At 40.4% G+C, this 22,779-nt stretch overlaps 1 protein-coding gene across 5 annotated transcripts in view; it reads left to right on the forward strand.

Moving 5' to 3' along the window:
* Positions 1-22,779, forward strand: part of ena (ENAH actin regulator enabled) — a 51,945-nt gene that overhangs the window by 20,610 nt on the left and 8,556 nt on the right. For 2 of the 5 annotated variants that reach the window (XM_019054098.2, XM_072302033.1), the window contains exons 2-10: positions 11,689-11,745; positions 14,396-14,561; positions 16,459-16,614; positions 17,203-17,303; positions 18,288-18,371; positions 19,796-19,857; positions 20,588-20,922; positions 21,394-21,558; positions 22,293-22,521. In XM_019054098.2, the coding sequence (XP_018909643.1) occupies positions 11,689-11,745; positions 14,396-14,561; positions 16,459-16,614; positions 17,203-17,303; positions 18,288-18,371; positions 19,796-19,857; positions 20,588-20,922; positions 21,394-21,558; positions 22,293-22,521 (1,355 nt within the window). The remainder of the gene's footprint in view (positions 1-11,688; positions 11,746-14,395; positions 14,562-16,458; positions 16,615-17,202; positions 17,304-18,287; positions 18,372-19,795; positions 19,858-20,587; positions 20,923-21,393; positions 21,559-22,292; positions 22,522-22,779) is intronic. The other 3 variants (XM_019054100.2, XM_019054099.2, XM_072302041.1) reach the window with 2 other exon arrangements.

Raw genomic sequence — 22,779 nt, forward strand, 5'->3', positions numbered from 1 at the left:
AGAAGCTTTATCTTTCGGAAAGCAAAATCCTGGAGGATCACAGGATCCAAAACCCCGCTCAAAATCGCTACTTGTCACCCCGTGACACGCACTCATCTGAAGCTCCTCTCGAAACAGCGTGTTCAAATTGAGCCATTTATGCACTGAAATAAAAACTCCGGCCGTGCAAGCTGTCCTCACGGGCTGTATAGACATACCGTCCGGGTTCCGGGCTCAGAGACCGACAGTTCCGGGCGTAGCACCCGGAGTAATCGAAGCTACGGCTCCGACACCCGGAACTTTCGGCCTCTGAGTCCGGAACGGACGGTATGTCTAATAGCCCCCAACTTTTTTATTTTTTTTTTTCGTGTGTGAGCAATGGGCCTAACCCATAAAATGTTATTTTCTGCCCTCTTGACGGTCTTTGAAAATACCTTGTACTCCGTGAAAAAGTATCATATCCAGCACTCAAGTGTCCAATCTGTAAGGTCTCCATCAATGTAGTGCTCCCATTTCCCGGAACAAGTTCCGAATTCCGGAACTTTTGAGATTTTCCTAAAATTTTCCCGGAACTTTTGAAATTCCCGAAATTTTTCGCATTTTCTGGAACTTTTGAAAAAATCTTAAAGCGATCCCGGAACTTTTGACGGTCATAGAGTGGGAGGAATTGGAACAAAAAAGTTCTGAATTCCGGAACTTTTGAAATTCCCGAAATGTTTTGCATTTTCCGGAACTTTTGAAAAAATCTAAAAGCGATCCCGGAACCTTTGACGGTCGTGAAGCGGGAGAAATTGGAACGAAAAAGTTCCGAATCCCGGAACTTTTGACGCACGTGGAATGGGAGCACCGCATCAAAACAGGGATGTTCGGATGAGTTTTTCCCCGTTTTTCAGATCAGTCGACCAGCAACTGTAAACACAACCCAACGATTGGCCTTTTTTGTTTTTTTTTCTTGTCGAGCGTCGTCGGCAGCTTCGCAGACCGGAGTCCAGCCCAGCGACCGTAGGCTCGGCGGCTCGCGATTTCCGCATACCGCGGCCGCGTCTAGTGTTTCCCGACGTGGCGTCGCGACGTCGTCGTCCTCTCGGTCGGTGCCGTCGGCTGCTGCAGCCGCGATGACGGTGATACGAGATGGAATGCCAAGACCGTGATCGAGTTTGCCGACTCGATGCAACGGCAACGGGCAAGTTCGCCGATCCTCAAGGTCACTCGCGCGGGGGAGAGAAAGAGCCCCAGCTAACGGCTTCTTAACTCCGTTCTTTGTCAACAGGATCTCCTTTGTCCAGCTTTCCAGGCTGTGGAAAGAAACTGCGTCCAGCTACGTGTTTAGTACCTTTATGGGGAGAGGACCGACATGTGATCACATGTCGGTAATTTTGAAGGTTAGCAGGGTGTCTACAAGTCCGGAATTTCCGGAAATAGCACTGATTTTTACGGCGGTCTGGAAGTATTGAAAAAGAGCGGAAATTCCGCAAGAAGGTCCGGATTTTTTTTTGTCATTTTTGACGCAATTTGAGCGAGAAAGTCAAAATTTTGAAATTTTTCGAATCTCGTCAAATGGAGGTACTGAAAAAGTACTGAATTTTTCTGTTGAGGAGGTACTGAATTTCTTAGAAATGTACTGGAAAGGAACTGTAAAAGTTCTGATTTTTGGCTAGCCTACTTTACTATGCATCCTGGTCAGGTCACAGGGGCTCATGTGGAAATGGAGGCTACACCCTTACGTCGGAGGAGCGACGATTTCTGAAAAAAGAAAGACAAAAAATCGAGAGTTGGAGATTTGGAGGAAGCAGTAAGCGCTCAAAAACTGACGTCGTTTCAAACAGCATAGTGGCGTAGACAAGGGGAAGGGGGCTCCAGGGGGTGTAGACCCTCCCCTCCCCCTTTAGCCTCGTAGATTTTACCTTTTTTTTAATTTTGGAGGGCAGATATAATATATTATCAGGGACTACGGATCCAGCAATTTGGCAACATCGGGTTTCCTCCATTTAAACCTACGGAAATGTACCGATTCTTGAAGTGGCCAGGTGCTACGAGAGTAATCGATTATTTAGCTCAGGTTTAAACGGAGGAAATTCGGTGTTGCCAAATTGCTGGATCCGCTTCTGATAATTTTACGAAGAACGGAGGGTTCAGCGTCCAAGATTTTCTGCTCAAACGCTACGAGATCCATTGCCTCAAGATTTTCCTTTCGCATTCACTGGTCTCCTCGGTATTAGTTCTGAGTGTTGAACGAATAGTTCGCGAAACGTCTCGACTTGACGGTTCGCGATCCTGAGTTGCGGCAGCGACGGACCTTGGTGGCGCTTACTCACGGTTCCGAGATCTCGGAAGCGGCAAGCTCCGGATAAAGTTGACAGAAGCCGGGAAATTTCCAACCTCGATTCCGGCGCACAGTGGATCGAGTCAATATGAGAGGTCGGACAACATTTGGAAACTTTCAATCCTTGTAACTCCGTTTATACACATTTTAAGGTTCTAAAAATGTAATGGTTCCATTGGTTTCGCCCTGAAATTTTCTTTTAGAAGCGTCCCTTAAAATTTAAAATTTGACGAAATAAACATCAACATGTGCAGTTTTAGAAAAAAATGTCATTTCCGACCTCTCTGATTAACTCGACCAGGGTGTCTAGCATCAGGATTTTCCAGATTTTCTCGATTCCATCAGTATTTGAGGTCAATCGGGATCGATCCCGATTTCATCAGGATTTGAGGAAAAATCGGTCGTAAAATCAGAATTTGAGAAAAGTCGGCCGTCCGATCGGATTTTTTCATCGAGCTACTTTTGCGGAGTTACATTTCCCAAATTTTTCTCCGCAAAAAATCAGGATTTGATAAAATTATGAAATCAGGATTTGCTAAAATTATGAAATCAGGATTTGATAAAATTATGAAATCAGGATTTGATAAAATTATGGAATCAGGATTTGATGAAATTATGAAATCAGGATTTGATAAAATTATGAAATCAGGATTTGATAAAATTATGAAATCAGAATTTGATAAAATTATGAAATCAGGATTTGATAAAATTATGAAATCAGGATTTAGCAGTCAAAAATCAGGAAAAATTAGGAAAAATCAGGATTTCATCAGAATTACCTAAATGGACAAAAAAAAACCTAGACACCCTGTCAATCTACTGTGCGGCGCGAGGCGTGACGCAACCTCCTCGGAGACACCCGTCATGAGCCGGGGATGAATCACTTAGCTATGACACGACGAGTACACATTTCAGTCGGGACAAACGGAGAAAAGACCCGGGAGAAAGTCTGCGGTTTCGGTGACATAAGACCGAGCCGTTGACGCACCCGCGGGATGCGATGGGCACCACCACCGTCGCGTCGCGACGCTTTCTTCCGACGCCGCCGTTGAAAACTGGAGCATCGAAAAACGACGCAGGAACTGTTTGACTTTCGGCGCGTCTCGAGCGCTCGGCTCCGATAGCGAGCGCTTTTGCTTCCAACTTCGATTACGGCATGTCCGAAAAATCCACTGCTCAAATCGGGGAGTGAAACTTGGTGCCGGGGTCTATGTAGCGCCCAAAAACCTGAAGCGATAATACAGGGTCTACAAGTCCAGAATTTTCGGACTGATTTTTAAAGGGCGGTCCGGAAGTACTGAAAAAGTGCGGATTTTCCACTAGAGGGTCCGTCCGGAATTTTTGTCACTTTTGTCGAAATTTGAGCGAGAAATTTAAATTTTTCGAATTTCTTCAAACAGAGGTACTGAAAAAGTACTAGTTTTTGAGCGCTCACCACGTTAGTAGTGTACGCTCTTTCCCGTCGTTTTACATCGGGTATGTTACAAATACTAATGTATCCATTGGTAAAGGCCCACACTGCTTCATGGGAATCGGCGCCCTTTTTCGTGGCGGGAAGCAATACCTAGTTTCTCAATTTTTTTATGTATCATTTCCATCTTTTTTCTCCTATTTTGTCCACTTTTCGTCCAACTTTAGAGTGTCTCCAAACAAAGAGGCAACTTTGCCGATGGTTTTGACCCCCATCCGTGCATAGAGCGATGGACTCTCACCTTAACGTGGGATAACCCCTCCATTACGGTCCCAACTTTGAGAGCTACTTTTTGAGCTTGGGAGTTGATCCCAGGGAAAACCAGTGGCACCATTGTGTTTCTCGCGAAATATTACAGCAGAAGAATTACATAAAACGCAAATCCCCGACACAAGCAAGAAATTCCATAGTGTAAGTCATGCCATGGGGAGAGTAGATTCCCATCCGCATTCGTATCACTCGGGGGTTATATAGACTTTGGTACAGAATTTCACTCCAAAGTTTTTAAGAGTGTACGAACCGGAATCAGTTAAAACGATGCCCGTTGAAGACTTTTAGATTACGCGTTTCTGAAGACACATGTTGGGATCCACGCAGTCTCAACGAAATCGGGGATTACGCTATTTAGCTCCCGAGTTTCGAAATTACGCCATCTGCTCATCCGCCGTATTACGGCTCCGATGGGTCTGGTCCGGTCCGGTCTTCTTCTCCGCGCTTTCGTCCAAGGAGATAATCCGACCTTCGTTTTTTCTGAAACTTCGAAATCGAAATCTTTTACGTAGGAATCGAGTGGTGCCGCTGCTCCAAGAGCTGTGCGTGGCGTTTTTTCAAACATTCTCTACGCGCAGGGAGAACCGGTTCAAGGATTAAGGGATAATGCCGCGGCTGACGAAACGCTCCCAGTTGCGTGGTCCTCATTCGGCACGAAAACTCAGCGTTTTCTCCCGTTGGTTTCTTTAGTTTGAATCTTATTTTTTCTTATCTTTGAAAAGAGGTTGTAGTTAGCTGCAGGGAAAAAAAAAACCAAAACGGAGGCAAAAATTTTAGTTCTCATGGTATGGAATACCAAGGTTTTTTGCTCACATGCGTGTAACCAAAGCCGTCGGTACGTGATGCGAGCGTTAGTACGGCTAACAAAAATATTCGTCACGTAACCGAAGTTTAGTGGACTTCGGTTACCTGGACCTAAAACTTCAGTATGTCACGTGCGAATAGAATATTTTGTCTCTATGATACTTGAAAAAAAAAATGAATTACTTAGGTAGTAGGCACAGAACGACAACACATTTTCTTAAGGCTACAACACCCAAACCAATTCTCCGCAGAAACTGGACTATCCTCTATTTTTTAAAAAAAAAGTACACCTTTTGGTCACTTTCTGCATAACTTGTTATGCAACAAGCAAATTGCCTCGAAATGCGGTCAGTTGTTTTTGCAACAGACGCACTGAGAGTTTATTTCGAAATTATGAGAAACTGTTACAAACGCCGAAGCTGCAAGCATTCAAGCCTCTCAAATGCAGTTTTCTGGAAACTTGAAATTTCGCCCTAAACAGCCGCAGCAAAAGCCTCCTTAACTTGGCGAGCTTTTTCGGAGCTTTTGAGTTGATTTCAGAGGAAACCAGTAGTGTCTTCGTGTTTCACGTAAAACTTTCTATTGGACCAAATGCATGGTCACGTCGACTGCTCGCCAGGTCGCACTAATAGTTTTTTCCATTTTTGTGTTTTTTTTTCTCTTTTTTTTTTTTCTTTTAATCGGGACTTGGCAAGTAGGGTTCCGAGGTGTTGAGTGGGCGGCAGTGGCGTAGCTTGGCGGCGGGTGAGTGAACTTGATCGCTTTAACTCAAGCGGCTCCCGCTGTCCCTGCTACTGCCCCGACCATTATTTCCCGACCCCGTCCGGTCGGGTTATTATGCAATTCGACCATCAAACATTCAAGCGGCGACAAGTTGACAAGTAAGTGCAGATGCACTTTGGGCGCCTCGTTGCCAAATCCAGGACTCCTACGCATTTTACTTATTTGAAGCCGCTCAAGTATTCTGCCGTGCTAACGAAGAACGCCGTATGAAACTTCAGGCGTTGCCAAATTTCCTCTGACAAATCACTAATTACGGGAAAATTGTTGAATATTTTTTTGCCAATTTTGCCAATTTTGTTCGTAATGTGATCTAAAGTGTCTGAAAATTTCAAGGAAAAATATTCACAATTTTCCTCAAAAATAAACATTTTATCGTAGGAAATTTGGCAACTTTTGAATGTTCATACGGCGTTCTTCCTTAGCACGGCAGTATTGCATAGCTGTTTGAGGGGGAGGGTTCGAGTTTGCTTTATGGAGTCTTGCGGAGCGAGGAGAAGATTTAAGACCATCCCAGGACCCTGACGTCATTTATAGACGGTCCCATATGATGATGCGTCAAATCGTACAATATCATAGCATTGGATATCTTAAACGCACTTATTCTGCCATGCTAAGGAAAAACGTCATTTGAACTTTCAAATTTTGCTAAAATACCCCAGTAAACACTTTATCGCGGAAGAAAGTTCTGCATATTTTCCAGTGCAATTTTCAGATATTCTAGATCGAATTGCGAACTAAATTGCCCGATAAATTGGAAGGAAAATGTTCATAATTTTTCCGATAAATTCGTATTTTATCGAAGGAAGTTTGGCTACGCATAAAGGCTCATACGGCGTTTTCCCGAGGACGGCAGTATTGCAAATAACTCCTCAATGGTTGTCCTCGGTCGATGTCGCGACAGAAGGCACAACGCTGCACTCGTTGAACTTTAGAGATAAAGCTTACCGCACCTTTTCGCAGAAATTCGATTATGTGTACCATTGGTTGGGCGTGCGAAGCCGAGCGGAATCCCAAGGCCGGACTCGCGTGCCGAGCTTATTGCAGGATCGGCGCTTGTTTCGCCGTGGCGTGGCGCGCTTTGCGATCTATCGATTGATCCGTCATTCAAACCTATGGATAAGGATCGATGAACAGGGTGTTCGTAACGAACGCCTCAACTATCGATTCTTTAACACGGCTCAAAATGGGGAAAAGTCGAAAATCGATCGTTCACGTTTCGCCACTGATGTTTTGTCATCGTCGTTTGAGTTGTGTCTTGAGGAATTAGGACTATCGTCACTCGTTGTCGATGAATCACACCGTTGTCACAATGCATTTTGAGGAATAAATGGACTTTATTTATTCTAAAAGGAACTATGATACATGCGAATCCTATGCACATAGTTCCTTTTAGCATAAACACGTCCAAATGAGGAAGGTCAGTTGGACTGCATTTTGCAATTTGGAGCTATAAATTCTGGCTCATCTGAAAAATCACTTATGTGCATAGGGAAACTAATGGCACATACGTTGTTTTTGAACCGGACCAGGATTTATAGTTCCAAATTGCAAAATGCAGTCCAGTTGATTAGTAGCGGAGATTTTCGATATCTCTCGATGACGTCACCGGGCACAAATTGAAATTTCGAATTCAATTTTCCAACCTCTAAATGTCTAAAGACGTTTTTGTGGTGTAACCTTTTTTTTTTCCAAAAACGCTTTCCCTTGTGGCCACGGCCCCCCAAAGTTGGAGAAGAAAATTCGTCTTTTTGACACTGTGACAATGTTCATCAACCAATATTAATGAAAATTGGTAATTAGGCGTAATTTTCAGCGCTCTTTTAATTTTTGACCTCAAAAAAAAAAGAAATTTCATTTTAAAGGGGGGCTCAGGGGGAATCGAACCTAAAAGTGGCCAAAATTAATGTTTCTAGCGACAAAAATTGATTTTTGACGGCACCACTAGATTCAGCGTTGAAAAATATTGAGACAACGTGTGTTGCATTTTTTCGCCGTGTCTCATCGTTTTCGAGATAATAGGGACTGAATGGAGCGCGGGTTGGCGCGAAGAGGGTGGGGGACTGGGGGTTGCCCCCAGGGAAAGCGTTTTTGGAAAAAAAAAGTTAAACCACTAAAACGTCTCTTCTTGACCCAAAGAATCGACTCCTTCAATAGTCGTACTTAATCCTGGAACACCCTGTAGCTAATACATTTGGTCTCTCTATAACTTTTTGACCTATAATTAGAAGTTCAGATTTCGCGATGTTGGGTTACCATGTCATATGGAGTGTAAGTACATATGTACTCGGCAAATGACGAATTCGCATCCGGCGCACTCAGTTTGAGGTTTCGAGCTGTTACGTAATGTAAACAGTGTCAATTCGCCATCAAAGCCAAGGAAAGCTGTAAATTAACTTCCCGCCAAGAATGTTTACTCAGGAAGCGCTCTCAAAATTCTGCCCAGCTCCTCCGCAAACATTTTGGCGCGCCCCGGCTTAGCTGCGTGCGTCGCTGAGGATCGAGAAAAAATTGACGGGCAAATAAACAAACAAACAAACAAACAAATAAATGTTATTAGCGCTGAATCTTACGTCCTCGGTACCACGAATCGTTGACACTTGGTAGCGTCATTACCGTCAGGGAACCTAGTCAAAGCGGCAAATTTCCGTTTTTTGCCCTTTAACAAGTGTAAACAGAAACTCGAAGAATTTTCCTCGACAAGAACCTATCGGCGGTGAAACTGTATAAACGCATATCGACGGTTGAAGTTCAAAAACACGTATCCCCAATGCGACGTTTCAACATTTCCGCTCCTGTTTTATTCTTTCGAAGAGAAACAAGTCAACTTTGTAAGTTGAAATTTCTACAGAATTTTCTTATAATGGCGAAAAAAATTCATGGAAGTTTAAAAAAAAAACACGTCGTTCAGAATTCCAAAGAAAAAATGAAGTTTGACGTCGTAAATGGCGATACGCGGTTTCGCACTTTAGCCATTGATATCTCGTTCGCGGTGTTTAAAAATCTCCGCTGCAGTCTTACTTTATGAAAAGGAGAACTAATCAACGCTATTGTTTGAAATATTCGCAGAATGTTCTTGATCCAGCGAAGAAAACCCGGAAAGTATTAAGAAAAGATGTTGATATTTAACCAATTAACTATCACCAAGGACAGTTTCAGTCTTTTAAATTTATTTGTGTTATGAACGTGTTTTTAATTTGCGGAAAGTTTACGCAGCTAATTTGTCAGGTTTTCAAGTGATGCAACTATTCGGCCTCTGAGGCCATGCTGGGAAGTATCATTTCTCAGTGAAGGCGTTTCCAATGCGTCGGCGCTCTGCATCAAGTAATCATCTGAAGAAATCACATTTACTCACCAATTCGAGCGGCAACTGCTTGGGTTTTCGTATGATGCAACTATCCGGTCTCCGAGGCCGTACTAGGAATTATCTTTTTGTAGTGAAGGCGTTTCCGATGCGTCGTTGCTCTTCATCTAATAGTCATCTGAAGCAATCGCATTCACTCACCAATTCACGCGGCTACACCGTCGATCGGGTCTCCTTTTGATGCAACTATTCGGCCTCCGAGGCGACGCTAGGAAGTATCTTTTCCCAATGAAGGCGTTTCTTATGCGTCTTTTCTCAAAGAATTATCCCAAGCAACCGCATTACCCTCTTATATATACGTTGCTGCATTGTTGTTTGGGGTTTCAAATGATGCAACTACTCGGCCTCTCCATGAAGCCATGCTAGGAAAGATCAAATTTTATGAAATCAAAAACGGTACTGTCGTTTTTTACGAATTTTCCGAAAATTAATTATAAATTGAAACTGAAACCTTGCAACTGCCCCATTCGATTTTGAGGGAAGCCGAAGCACGATTTTTTAACTTTCACCCCGTCACACTCATTTTCTGTTCCCGATTTTCGGGAGGAAATGTTCGTACTTTTCCAGCAGCGCGCTGTCGGCGGGCCCGTTGACCCGCGTGGGGGTCCTCGGCCCCAGATGCAACCGCAGAGGGGGGAGGGGGGGTTGGCGACCAAAATCCGACGGGGGTCTAATTGTCGGCACGATCCAGGCGTCGAATCACGATTCACGAGGTTCAGAGACTCGCATCGAATCAAGCGCCGAATCAATTCGCGCCCATTAACCGCCGATTACTCTTCGTTTCCAGCCGAGGGTCCATTGTTACTTTATTGCACGGTCGCTTTGTTTGCGTCAAAACTGGCCGCAAAACAGTGCCGCCCAGCATTGCCGCCTTCATCTCGAAGATCCTTGCGGACTCTCGAAAATACTCGAATATACTCGAGTTTTGTCCAGTCTTCTCTTTCTCGCGTGGATTTTGAAGGACGTATAAAGTGGTTGATGACACATGATTTGATCACTTTCTTCATGAGGAGGAAGAACCGTCCTTTAGGATGACAAGTTCTTGAGGAGTCAGGGGAAATCTCAATCAGGAAAAGTCGAAGGATTTTTCTAGCCCAGAAAAGTCGAGCAATCTTCATGTTGAACCGTGAAATGCATCGTATACATTTTCGAAAAAAGAACTGTCAAAAGGAAATCATGCAAAAAAAAAAAAAAAAAAAAAAAAAAAAAAAAAAAAAAAAAAGTCCGTGAATTTGCTTGCATACACCGAGAGAGTTTATGCCGTATCAGAATAAAGTCATCAAGTAACAACTTGGAGAAGAGAGCTCGATGTCGAGGGAGAATAATCAAAGTACAAAAAAAGGGGGAAATTAAAGAAACAAGAAGAAGGAAGACGGGTAATTTACAACAAATGAAGAAGACAAGACTTGAATAAAGTAATTTTGGATCATCTGTTTTTTTTTTGTTTTTTTTAATAAATTTGTTTTATCAATTTTTTTAATCTCTTGGCCGTAGCCAAGCAGTTTGTCACCATTTTATCCGCCACGGCCGAAAGCTCCTCCTACCACAAGGTCCTTACGGGGACAATGATCCTGCGTTTTGAATACGAACGATTAAGATCTTAAGATCAGGGAGCCCCCTAAACTGTGGTTCCCGTGGGTCCACTATCTCTCGCGACTGGTTATGATCGCTACTGGAAAGAATCAGTGCTTGCGTTGGCATCCCATTGTGTCTCACTCGTATTCTCTTGACGTCTAGTTCATATTTTACACTATTTGATCAACACTCAAGATCATTTTTGACAGCAGGTCTGTTGCTAAGTTTTGCCAGAGCAAAAATAACAATAACTGCATTTCAATGAAACCGGCGAATTCAAAACTCTCTGATCTCGTGCGGAACACTACGGAAAAGTTTGCAATTTACTCCTGACTTGACAGTCTGCGTAAAAAATTTGCGCATTTTGGAGCGATTTCACATGAAGGATGTCAAAAATTGTTCGGTTCCTCACTTATTTAGAGTACCTATTGACAGAGCACGGCCATTTGTGTGTCGGTTTTTCATTGGTCGCGAAAAATAGGCTGATACTGTGCGCTTACGACCGTACCTAAGTGAAGAAAGAAGATGAAGACTTTACTCAACCGTTGAATTCCTTCTAGAAGGAATCATGAAATAATCATTAAATACCCGATAAGAATTCTATTATCTAATAGGAAAAACTCTTTGACTAATTTTACAATTTTACGTAACATTAACTTACATTAACTGGATAATTCGAAGAGTACTATAAATTGGATTGATCCAGAGAGAGAGAGAGAGAGAGAGAGTTGGTAAGGATGCATCTGGAGTAACTTCTAGTGAAACGGTTGGCATAAATTTTTGAAGCCTTACTGACCAAAAGGAGCGTTTGTTTAATTACGGCCATTAGGGCATCGTGATAGCCTCCAACTCGTAGACGAATCAGAAAGCGGCACAACTTTCCCGCACTTAAAAGATAGCAATGGCCATACCCTGTCAGTAATGGGTACTCTACTTTTACTCAGCTCGGATTTTTCTCCGTATTTTGTCGCATATCAAATGATCTGTCCTTTTAGAACATTAAATTCTCCTTTTGAATGAGCCTTATGGTTAGTCCTATCCCTTATCGGGTTGAAATAACTCAATGACTTTTTACCTGACTTTTTCTCGTAGTAATGTGAGTTGATCTGGTTGTGGTTACAGCTCCTCGTGCAGTCCTGCAGATCAGCTGCAGGCCGCTGCTCAGGATGGGCGAAAAAGGTACTTGCTTCTCTCTTTTAACCCTTTACCCTCTTGCAAGCGCCCTACTTCGTTTCTTCCTTTCTTGTCCCTACACGAAAGACCCTCTCATCTCTCATCACTAGACATCCTTATGAGGTAGAAAACAACAGTATTATACTTCTGACCTCCCAAAAACAAAATCAGGTTCTCTGATGATGACGGAAGGACACAGAAGAAAGCCAAGTACAAATAGCCTAATTTATTTAGTAGTGTGCTCAAGAATTCTCTGAGGAATTCAACCTCTCTTTGTAGCTTCGTTCATTTGTTCTCAATAGTTTTAAGTCAAAGATCTTTGAAATTCTCGAATATTTCATGGAATATATCGTTATATTCTTTACTATTTGATAACTTGCAAATGTTAATGTCGCATCAAGGGGGCCAATCACAAAATCGAATTTCCCTTTTTGAAGAATAAATTGTTACCTAGTCTTGATAAAAAAAACAAAAAAACAAAAGAAACTTGCTCGGTCTAGTATCCTTGCAACCTCTGGCTGTTTCTACTTTCTGCGATGGCTCTAGTTCTCTTTGAAGGTAGAATATCCAATTGAAGGTTTCTACTGAAGGAATCTTCAATCGGAACTTTCAATGAACTTTCCCCTAATTGCTGTAAGAAAGCAGATGTTCTCTAAAAATACATTGCTCCCATCAAGAAGCCGCAAATTTTCCTCTTTTTAACACTTGCCTATTCCCTAAAATTAAAATTCAGTGAAAACTTTCCATCTTGAACTATTGGTACTTTACACGACAATATTAGCTGTGTTCACTTTCAGTCTTCATCCAGTAGCTTGCTGAAAGGAACATTTATAGTGTCACCATTTTTCCTACCTAATTTTGCATTTTTATTTCATGCTTTATCCTTGTCATAAAATCCAAGCCGGGTAGACATTGTCAGTATGAAAGCATGTGCATGAAAGCATTGAATTTTTTAATTCAGGCAGCTCCTATTAGAACGTTCTGTTAGTAAATGTTTTTGTGGAACCAGATACCATCAAGTAGCAAAGTATTGTTTCAATGGAATTCATGCCCTTTCTTAAGATAATTCAAATAGAGAATCGTTCTTAAAGTGAATGTTTCTTTAACCGGACTATATTTTGCAAGGACGAGCTACCAACTCCTCTTATTGCTCTGTTTGTACGGAATGTGAGGATTTTCCCTGCATTATCTGAAAATTTATCTCATTTTTATGTATGGAATCTTTTCATAGAGCATACCTATGTTTTTTTCTGATTTTCCTAGAATCATCCTTTCATCTCTTCATCAGAACATTTTTTTGTATATTTACCAAAAAACTTTCTCCTACTTATGTTCGGGTTTATTTTCTGATTCACGTAGAATTATCTCCTCACCAAAACACAATTTTTTTCTACATGAATAATGTACTTGAAATCAAAAGTGTATAACCATAGGACGCAGTGAAATTACACATACATACTGTACAATATCAGAAGAACTCTAAGTAGTGCAGTAGCGCACTGTTAAAAAATTAAAAGGAGTTTTTATCTTCTCGTTCCTTCCGAACGGTAGCAGATACAAATTCCATCGTCATTATTTAGTTTTTAGGATTTTATTCAGTGTTCAAACCCAATTAATGCCGCTTGTTCCAGTTTTTGGGATCATGAAAGTTGTAATTCGCCCTTAGCTTTTTTTTATCACGTCAAAATGATATTCATCGCCACATTGAATAAAAAATCAAAATAATGTTTTGTTCGCATTAATGTTTCTAGATCTAGCCTCTCAATTTGAGAATCTTTTCCCTACAAGCATTTTTTCTTTTTGCTTTTGCACTAAACTTTGAAAGTTCTTGAATGAAAATTTGATCAAATTCCATCTCCAACTAAAGGATCCAACACATGTTAACCTAATCCTGAATACGATGAATTGCAACTTGGGAAAGTACTTTGGCCCTTATAAATTTTTAAATAGAATTCATGAGGCTAATATCTCACAATCAGTTTTAGACTTGTAGAAGTCGTTAGATTTGACTAGAGTCCCTTTATACTGAGAGTCAAGACAATTTGAATCCATTTCTGATTGGTTCCCGTATTTTAGGCCTTCACAGTGTCACAAACGGGAATAAAGATTACAGTTTCACCGATTGCAAAGATTATAATCTGGAATGGACCGGGGAATTACGGGTTCGGCAAATGAAGGGTGTTGTCTTGACTCTCAGTATAAATGGACTCTAGATTTGACCACTGCGGTGCCGCCCCCCCCCCCCCCCCCCTCCAATAGGGTTGGCCTTGTTATTTTGAATTTGATCATATCATTGTTTTTAGTTTTTAAGCAGGGCTGCATGCAAATCCAAAAGTTGATTATCTTTCTTTTGGCTCGCTGCAATTTCAAGTGTGTTGAACCATCAACATCAGCGGTAAAACAATTAGGATGAGCTGTAACAATGCATGGCAAGTATTAGGAAGGTCTGTGGAAATTATGGGAAGGAATGTATAGAAAAAAGAGCAACTTTAACTTATCCAACCCTCAAATTATTGAAAGTCGAAACTTATTCTTAGTTGGTCAAGGTTAGACAACTGATTATAGCTGCACTTATTTTTCTCAGTCATAGTTCCACTCAGCTTTTTTAAATGTTTGGTTTAAACTGTCTGAAGTATTGTATTTTTAATTTTTCCAGTGAGCTGAGCATCGCCTCGGCACGGGCATCGGTGATGCTCTACGATGACGTCAGCAAGAAATGGATTCCTAGTGGTACGTCATCCGGCGTCAGCAAAGTTCACATTTTCCAGCACCAGGTCAACAACACGTTCCGTGTTGTTGGAAGGAAACTCAAAGATCACGAGGTGAGCCTTAAGTTTGTTCCATCAACCATCATTAATCATTCCATCAACCATTGCAAACAACAACCATTGAACCACACTTATTCCTCAATTTTCAAAAGATTCAATTAATTTAATACAGTATGATCAAACGCTGAGTTTATTACTGATAAGTAGTAAATTTTTCAGGTTTCTCCTTTTTGCAGAGCTTGGTTCTTATCAAAACAAGCTGTTCAATTATTACTATGGGATACGCCCCCTGGCCGCTACGCAGCCCTGTCGCAAAGCGCCCTTTCCGGCCCGTTTCTGGGCTCATGTGGGTTAATATCAACAGAGCGGGCTCATCTAGGGCCTATTTCTTATCGATAGCCGCAAAAACCATGAAAATCGGCCCGGTAGATCTTTAAAACGAAGTGTCACAAACAATGAACTTGAGTATTGTCCAAATGGGAGAATTCACAACTATATCACGTCATATAAAAAACCTTGGTCATATTCCTAAAATCTAAATGAAACGGGCTCATCTAGGGATTATCTTTTGTCGATAGCCACACAAATCATACATGTATATCAGCCCAATCGAACGGTAGAGCAAACTGTGACGAAAAATGAAAATTTAGGTGATCAGAGAGCTCACAGTAATGATGGGGTTTCTGTACCGATTTTTAGCCTTGTTTAGCTTAGTTTTTATAGCAAGTATTTATAGAAGAGTTGTTATTTGTTCATCGGAGTTTTTTGGTTTACTAGATGAGAATTCAAAACTTTTCTTTTTTCCCCTTTCTTCTTGCTCTTTTTCAGGGCCGGATTTACCTACTTGCCGGCCATGGGCCGCCTGTATTTTTCCGCCCCCTTCTCATTTGTTTTGAAACATCAATAGATCGTATTCGACAGTGGTTCGATGTATCGTTTGGTTCAAAACAATAGAACATAACCTCTAACAAACATTTTAGAATTTAATTTATAAAAGCTGAAAATGAGAAAATTCCTGACAATTTCACTTTTCATTGCCACTTGGTACTCGAGAGAATGAAAATTCGATCACATAAGACCCGTTACCTCAGATTTCTAAATTTACTTTTGAGGCTGTGGTTACATATTGAACCAATCGATATCAATATAATCTAACCTGAGTGATCTGTCGAATACGATCTATAAAAACCATCGAGTGAACGTGCCGGTGGGGGAAGGGTGTATGAGACGCGTTTACTCGTGTTGGGCACATTTTTTGTGAAAGCCCTGTCAAAACTTAAAAGAGTTTAGTTCTGTAAACCCATCCCTGTTTGGACAAGGCCTTCCACTTATAAACGAACGAAAAAATCATGAAAGAACAAACATAGATATGGTTAAAAATTTCAACTTCCACCGCCGCGCCGACCGCACTGTATTGGAGCAATGCGTGAAGTATTCATGCAGTCTTGTAGGCGCTATGCGTTTCACGCCGGCCGACCGCTACTGAGCACACTGTTTGGCGCAATGCGTGAAGTATTCATGCAGTCTTGTAGGCGCTATGCATTTCAATCCGACTACTGCTGACCGCAGTGTGTTTGACGCAATGCGTGAAGTATTCCTGCAGTCTTGTAGGCGCTATGCGTTTTATGCCAACAGCCGCGCCGCTCCGTTCCAGGTCAAATTGCGTGTTTGGTTTCTCTCTTAACTCGACTAATTAAAGGTGTTGTCTCTTGTATCACCGAAAGACGACAAAATTAGAAATTACTGTACTTTTACTCTCAGGAAATGAGAGATTTTGTCGCCTTTTCTCGTTTGTAATTTATTTTCTGAATCCGATGTTTTTCTCTCATTTTTTGATACCTACATTCAAAAAGATTGCAAAATTTGCCGCCCCCTACATTTTACCCCCTCGACCCGGCCCTGCTTTTTTTACGTTAAATTTATTTCATCTTTGATTTTAATTTTGTTCCAGGTGGTGATTAATTGTGTCATTTTGAAAAGTTTGAAGTACAACCAAGCTACAGCAACATTCCACCAATGGCGGGACAACAAACAAGTCTATGGCTTAAATTTTAGTAACAAAGAAGATGCAGATGCATTTGCCAGGGCGATGATGTACGCTGTAGAAGTGAGTATCCTTCTTTTCTTTTCTTCTCTCTTTTTCTCTCTTTTCTAAATGGTGGGGCAAATCTCGTAAGTCAGCAATGACCAATACCTCTTTCATACCTGAGCTTTTGAAAAAACCCAAAGTGGAACTCGGATGTAGCAAAGCAATGCTTGAAGCTGGGCTCAGCCAGTTAGCGAATGCAGTCCTCTCCCCCCCTCCCTTCTTCCCTGCTTGGCTACGTCATCATAGACCGCCTGAAAAATAAGGGGAAAAAAGGTGCAGTTGATCCATGTGCCTTCCCTTCCATCTATTATTCTTGCACAGTGTACTGCCTTCCCCCTAAAATTTTAGGAGCCACCTTGGCGTGAAATCCCAATTTTTAGGAGCCATCTACCATTTTTTAGGAGCCAAATTAAATTTTTGCTTACAAGCCATGGCGATGCTGCAAACGGTGCGTATTGAGAGCGCTTTAGGCCCGATTTTTAGGTGTATTTGGCGCATGGTGCCCGAGGAAGGCAGAACACTGTTCTTGCATGATTGGTTTTCGGATGAAAAGTGACCAGTTATGCTATTGTTTTATTAATTCCCTTTCAACAATTGTGTTTCCAGGTATTAGGAAGTGCAAGTAATAGGCCCGCACGAGTAGACCCTGGACCTCCTCCAACATATGAACAGGCAGTTAGTCAATACGATGAAGATATGGGATATAGGTGAGATGACTTTTTCATCAGATCTATGCATCTATCATTTTTCCTTGAATTACAGTAGCGAGGGTCCAGAAATTATTTCTTGTGATGAGTTTATGCTACAGGAGGTCTGAACCTGTGGTTTATCTAATATTTTTAACCCAACTCTCTCAATCCTCTCCCCCTTCTAGTGACTTTTTGATGAGTTTGAGTGCCGCTCAAACCATAAGTTGAACTACCAAAACTTTTACCCATGTGAGAATTGAAATTATTAGTCACATGAGCATTTGTTATTCTTGAAGAGGTCGTTTTCAAAAACTTTTGGAAAAGCAGAATTCATCTTAAAACACGACAATCAAAGGCAAGAAAAGAAAATCGTAGGGGAGAGGCAAAAAATATTCAACGACTACTGCAATGACTGGTAAGATTTGAAAGAAAACATTCTTTATCTTATCATCAACATTTTTTTCTTTTTTAACAAATAAATAGCAAACTGTTAAGAAGATTTAATGGTGCTATCATAGGAAGCCATGAGAGCATCGAGCATCAGCATTGATCAGTACTTATCCAGTCTTTTGTCATATTTCTATGCGTCAGCCTCAGTTTATCATATCATATACTGTGTAACATAAAGTCATAACAGCACCACATTGCACCTGAGGTGTAAACCGGAGGTTGAACTGCGAAACGGTCAAGGGGCATAGCCCCCTAGTTCTGTTTAAAATTCCTGTAGTATGTGGATTTAACCCTCACCTGGGTCAAATTTAGGTGTTCATTATTAAGCATTGTTTTTGTACCCTCGTCTACATTTCTTCTCAATTTAAATTTTTTTTCCCTGAATATTTTGCGTGGTTTCAAACATGCTCAAAGAAAATAATAGATTGTCACCACAAAATTGCAAGATCATTGGGGGTTCTAAATCATGAGTTCACTTTTATTCATGTCGGAAGGGATTTCAGAAAATGTGACTTAAAATGGAATGTTAACAAGTACTTTTCACATTTTCAGTCACAATCCAGTAGTAGGTCACCGAATGTACCATCAAGTTTCACCCGGCGGCCCACCTAGGATAGATGTTAGTCCCAACTCAAGGTACAATGTCCCCTGTTTTTTTTTTATCTTTATTTTTTTCCCTTATTTTTTTCCTCATTTTTTTCTCCTTCTTTTTTTTCCTAATAAGTATATTTGGTGGTGTTTTAACAACCTTTCTGTATATCTTTCTTCTCAGTCACACAATTTTCTTAATTAGTGAGACAAAATCTTACGATCTCTTCCCTAGTTTGTCTGTCTTCCTCTAATGCAAGGGCATAACTGGTTTTTGGGATGAACCATATCGTTGAATAAGCTTATGTCACTTGAGGCTCTGGTAGAAACTAAGGGACGCCCTTCTCTCAAAGGGGCAACAAATATTTTGGATAATTTTAATACTCAAAAGATGGTCAACAGTTTTTTTTTTTTTTTTTTTTTTTTTTTTTTACCCCCCCCCCCCCCCAAAAAAAAAAAATTGCAGATGTCTGACTTGTACTGCTGCATCACATGCATATTTTATATCTCTGAACCACAAACTAATCTTAAGTACAAAGATAAAGTGAGGAAAACGGAGGAATTTCAAAGTTTTTGATTAATCCTTTGATTTTTTTTTTTTTTTTTTTTCTTACAGAACTTCGGTTTTAATGTCTATGAAATTTTACAAATTTGCACGGCTACTAATTTTCTTAACTCATTCAATTACTCTTTTTTGGTGTTTTGGGGCTAACTTTTCTCCTTATTATAAATTTTGTAATTATGTTAATGACACAGTATATTGCTGTAAACTTCCCCTCGTTCTGTTTGAAAATGTCAGTCGTGATAGCTCTCTCTTTGCAGGAACCTAAGTGTGCACAGATGCTATAAAACAATTACTAAAATTTTACTGCCCTGCGGTAATGAATTTTTGTCTTATCTACACGGCGTGAGACTGAATATAAAATAAACAGAAGTTCGTAGCAACTAGAGGAATGTCAGTCTTCTTGAAGTTTTTTCTCAACTTTTATTATTTTCTGTGCCATCAATTTTTGTCTATCAAGTTTAAAACCTCAAGTCAAGAAATAAAGGTAATTTTTGTGAAAGGTTTACTAAAAGAACCAAAAGTCAAGATCCCCTACCTCAGATTCTAAATAATGCATGTTGAAAATTTCTAGCCGGAATTTAGCTTAGTTTCTTGTTAAAGAAATAAAACATGAGGAGGAATTTGGTAAGGTCTGGTGTAGTCAAGTCAATTCTTGTCAAAATCTACCATTTATGCTCACTAAACTCTTACATTATGGTTGTGTGTATGGACAAAATACACATACACTGTGAGGTTATTGAGCAAATAAAATCCAGTCAATCAGTCAAGGTCTCAAAGGTGTCAATGCACAACTGCAGTTGCTTCTCATCAGCTGCTTATCAAGAATCTTGACCTCTGAACTATTTTTACAATCTTTTTGAAGATAAACAATTGGCATTCCTTAATTTTTTCTTTTCATTCTTTGCAGAACCATGACGCGAGAGGATGTAGCAATTATACAGGAAAGGCGGGTGTCATCACAGTCTCAAAGTAAGTAGCTTCGATCAGCATGATAATTTTCTCCCCATTCTGTACAAATAAACAACGACTGTCAAATTGTATTCCATTGACTAAAAGATTCTAAATTTATTTAAAAGGAAATTAAACAGAAAATCTCTGCGACTAAATTTTCAGTCCAAATTTTCAGTAATTTTGTAAGCTAAAAAATGGATCTAAAACTAACAAGTTGGTATGATAATGAGCTCATTTCTAAATACTACTGTAAGTTTCGTGATTTTCGTTTTATCATGGTGTCTTAGCAACTACAGCACTTACCACTAAAAGTATTGAGTGTCATCTGGTGTATTTGATGGTCCACAAATTGAAGTTTCTGGCAAGAATGCTCTGAATTTTACAATTTCAGATAGGATTTTAGTAAATTTCAATTGAAGAGTTACCAGTTTTCCAAAATGTTAAAGCTTAAGACAGCTCATGATGAAAGTGAAAAGACTATCTTTTATACTAAAGTATATTTGTCCTCTTAATAACACCAACAGTTGTCCCGAAAACCAACGTAAAGTCGTATCTCTAATACAACAGTTTGCAGAAATAACTATAAGGCAACCATGGAAAAGAGCTCTTCCTAGATTATTGGTTGGTCCTTCAGAATTCAGTATTTTGTTCCTGATGGCGCAACATGATTCAAATAGGACTCTCAAATTAAAAAAGCCCAATCTTGTAACATCCTAAATCTAAATTTTTTTCTTGCTCTTGGTTACAGTCAGTAGTCCGAGCACAGCATCCTCTCCCGGTGGCCTAAACAATGTCGGTGTATCTGGCACTCAAGCCTCTCCAGTGCCCCCGCAAGTGCCAGGGCACCATCGCACATCATCCGCACCTCCAGCTCCCCAACCACCACCAATGTCGTTAGCAACCCCTTCAGTTGCACCTGTAGCACCCCCTTGCCCTCCCCCCTGTCCGCCTCTTCCTCCTCAACCAATATCAACGAGCGTTGAACCCGAAGCTTCAATGTCGCGGTCTAATTCCAGTGATAACCAAGACCCGGGATCCCTTGCTGCTCAGCTGCAGTCAGCCAGGCTACGACGAGCTAACAAGGTACTATACTGTTTCCCTTCTTTTCGTATTTTTCTGCATTTAGAATACATCCAGAGTCAGGAAAATGAAGTCTCTTGGGTTTGTTTTCATAGTTCAATTCAATATTTTTTTTACATGAAACTGACCCGTTGACAGAGGCATCTAATTGAAATTCAGCTTTCATTGTTTTTAAAAAAAATCCAAGGTATTAATGTTTCTAAAAGCAAGAAAAAAATCAAAATGATGATTATAAAAAAATTCGTTGAAATTTTGATGAGTGGGCATGAATAGTGTTATTTGGTTCTTAACCTTGTCTTGTAGTCCATTTCATGCACCCTTATATTTTGTCCACTGTTAATGTAGGTATCCTAATCATTATATTTCATCTGCCTCTTGTAAAATACTTAATTAATGGTATGTGTGAAATGATCGTAAATTACATCAAGTGAATGTAAAACTAACCAATTTTTTACTTCCCAATGGTTTTTGCAGCAATCTGCTGAGAATAGTGGATCATCAACGAGCAGTAATGGTAGCGCTGGAAATTATGGAACTTTGAGAGGTACCACCGGAATGGCATCAATGTTAGATGAAATGACTCGCACATTGGCAAGGCGAAGAGCTGCTGTTGAGAAAACACAAACGGACGTAGTCCAGGTTAGTATTTTTACTTGTTTAGTCGTAAATTTCTATGTGTCTACAACAGGTCTGCTGCAAATTTCAACCAGAGTGGAAAAAAGTGTTGTATTCAAATGAAATATGGATCTAAATTAATGGTGAACAAGTTGGGAAATTCGGCAAAGTTTCATCAATGACTATAAGCTTGCCGAGAAAGAAACTTAATTTAGATAGTGTTTATCCAAGGAGAGGGGGAGAGGGTTGTCAAAAGTTAGCAATCAACAGGAGTGCTTTTATATTTACAGCTTCCAGATATCTGTGTTCACACATGGACATACTGTGCCTGTGAAGTCATTAAAATAACAGCAACCAATTGGCCTTAATTTTGCAATATGTAACGATTATTTCTGGCTCATTGTGGAGGTGCTTTCATGGGTGAGTCAGAAATTGATGGTGAAACTTAAACTATCTTGGTTGCAATGTTTTAAGATCTCAGCTTCTGTTTTACTTTTTTAAAGGAGAACATAGCAACATCATTAATTGAATTTTTCTCAGCATTTCCTTAGCGCAGAGATGAAAAATCACGGAAGTTTTCAAGAATTGACATTGAGTAATTCTCTATTTCAAAAATAAAGTATGGCAAGAAGTCTGTAATGTTGCAAACCGAGATGAGTGGTTGGGTTGTTTCACCATCAAAACAGTAGTTCCTTATTGTAAAATGTAGTTCAGTTTTTGTCAGTTTGTAAGATTGTATAACTTTCTGTCCCTTCCAGGATGGTGATGGTGTGTCAGGTGATGCAAAAAAATCTTGGAACAGTCCTAACAGTAAAAGCGGTTGTGAAAGTCCTAAGCCTGTCAGAAAGCAGTTGGCAAATTCTTCTGAAGAGCTTGTTGGGTGCGGTAAAGTGAATGGCAGTGTATCCGAGCTAGAATCACTCAAACAAGAAATACTGAAAGAAATGAAGAAAGAGATTAGTAGAATGAAACAGGATATTATTGACGGTAAGAATGGGGAATTTATTGAATTTTAGCTTGCCCTTTTCATAACGTTTTGTGCAAGGCTCTGTGCTCTAGTTCTCTTTTTCAATCAATCCGTGTCTCCTCAAAACCATTATCTGAGCAAATATTTTCAAACAGTAGAAACTGCATGTAACGGAACGCATTGGGATGGGCAAAATGTAATGTCATAAGCGGGTTACTGTTACAAGCGGTTTTTCCTTAAATGTAAATTCCGAGGGGCATCCGCGCGGCCGGTCAGGG

This window comes from Bemisia tabaci, chromosome 1 (genome assembly GCF_918797505.1).
Source record: "Bemisia tabaci chromosome 1, PGI_BMITA_v3".
In the NCBI taxonomy this organism is placed as follows: Eukaryota; Metazoa; Arthropoda; class Insecta; order Hemiptera; family Aleyrodidae; genus Bemisia; species Bemisia tabaci.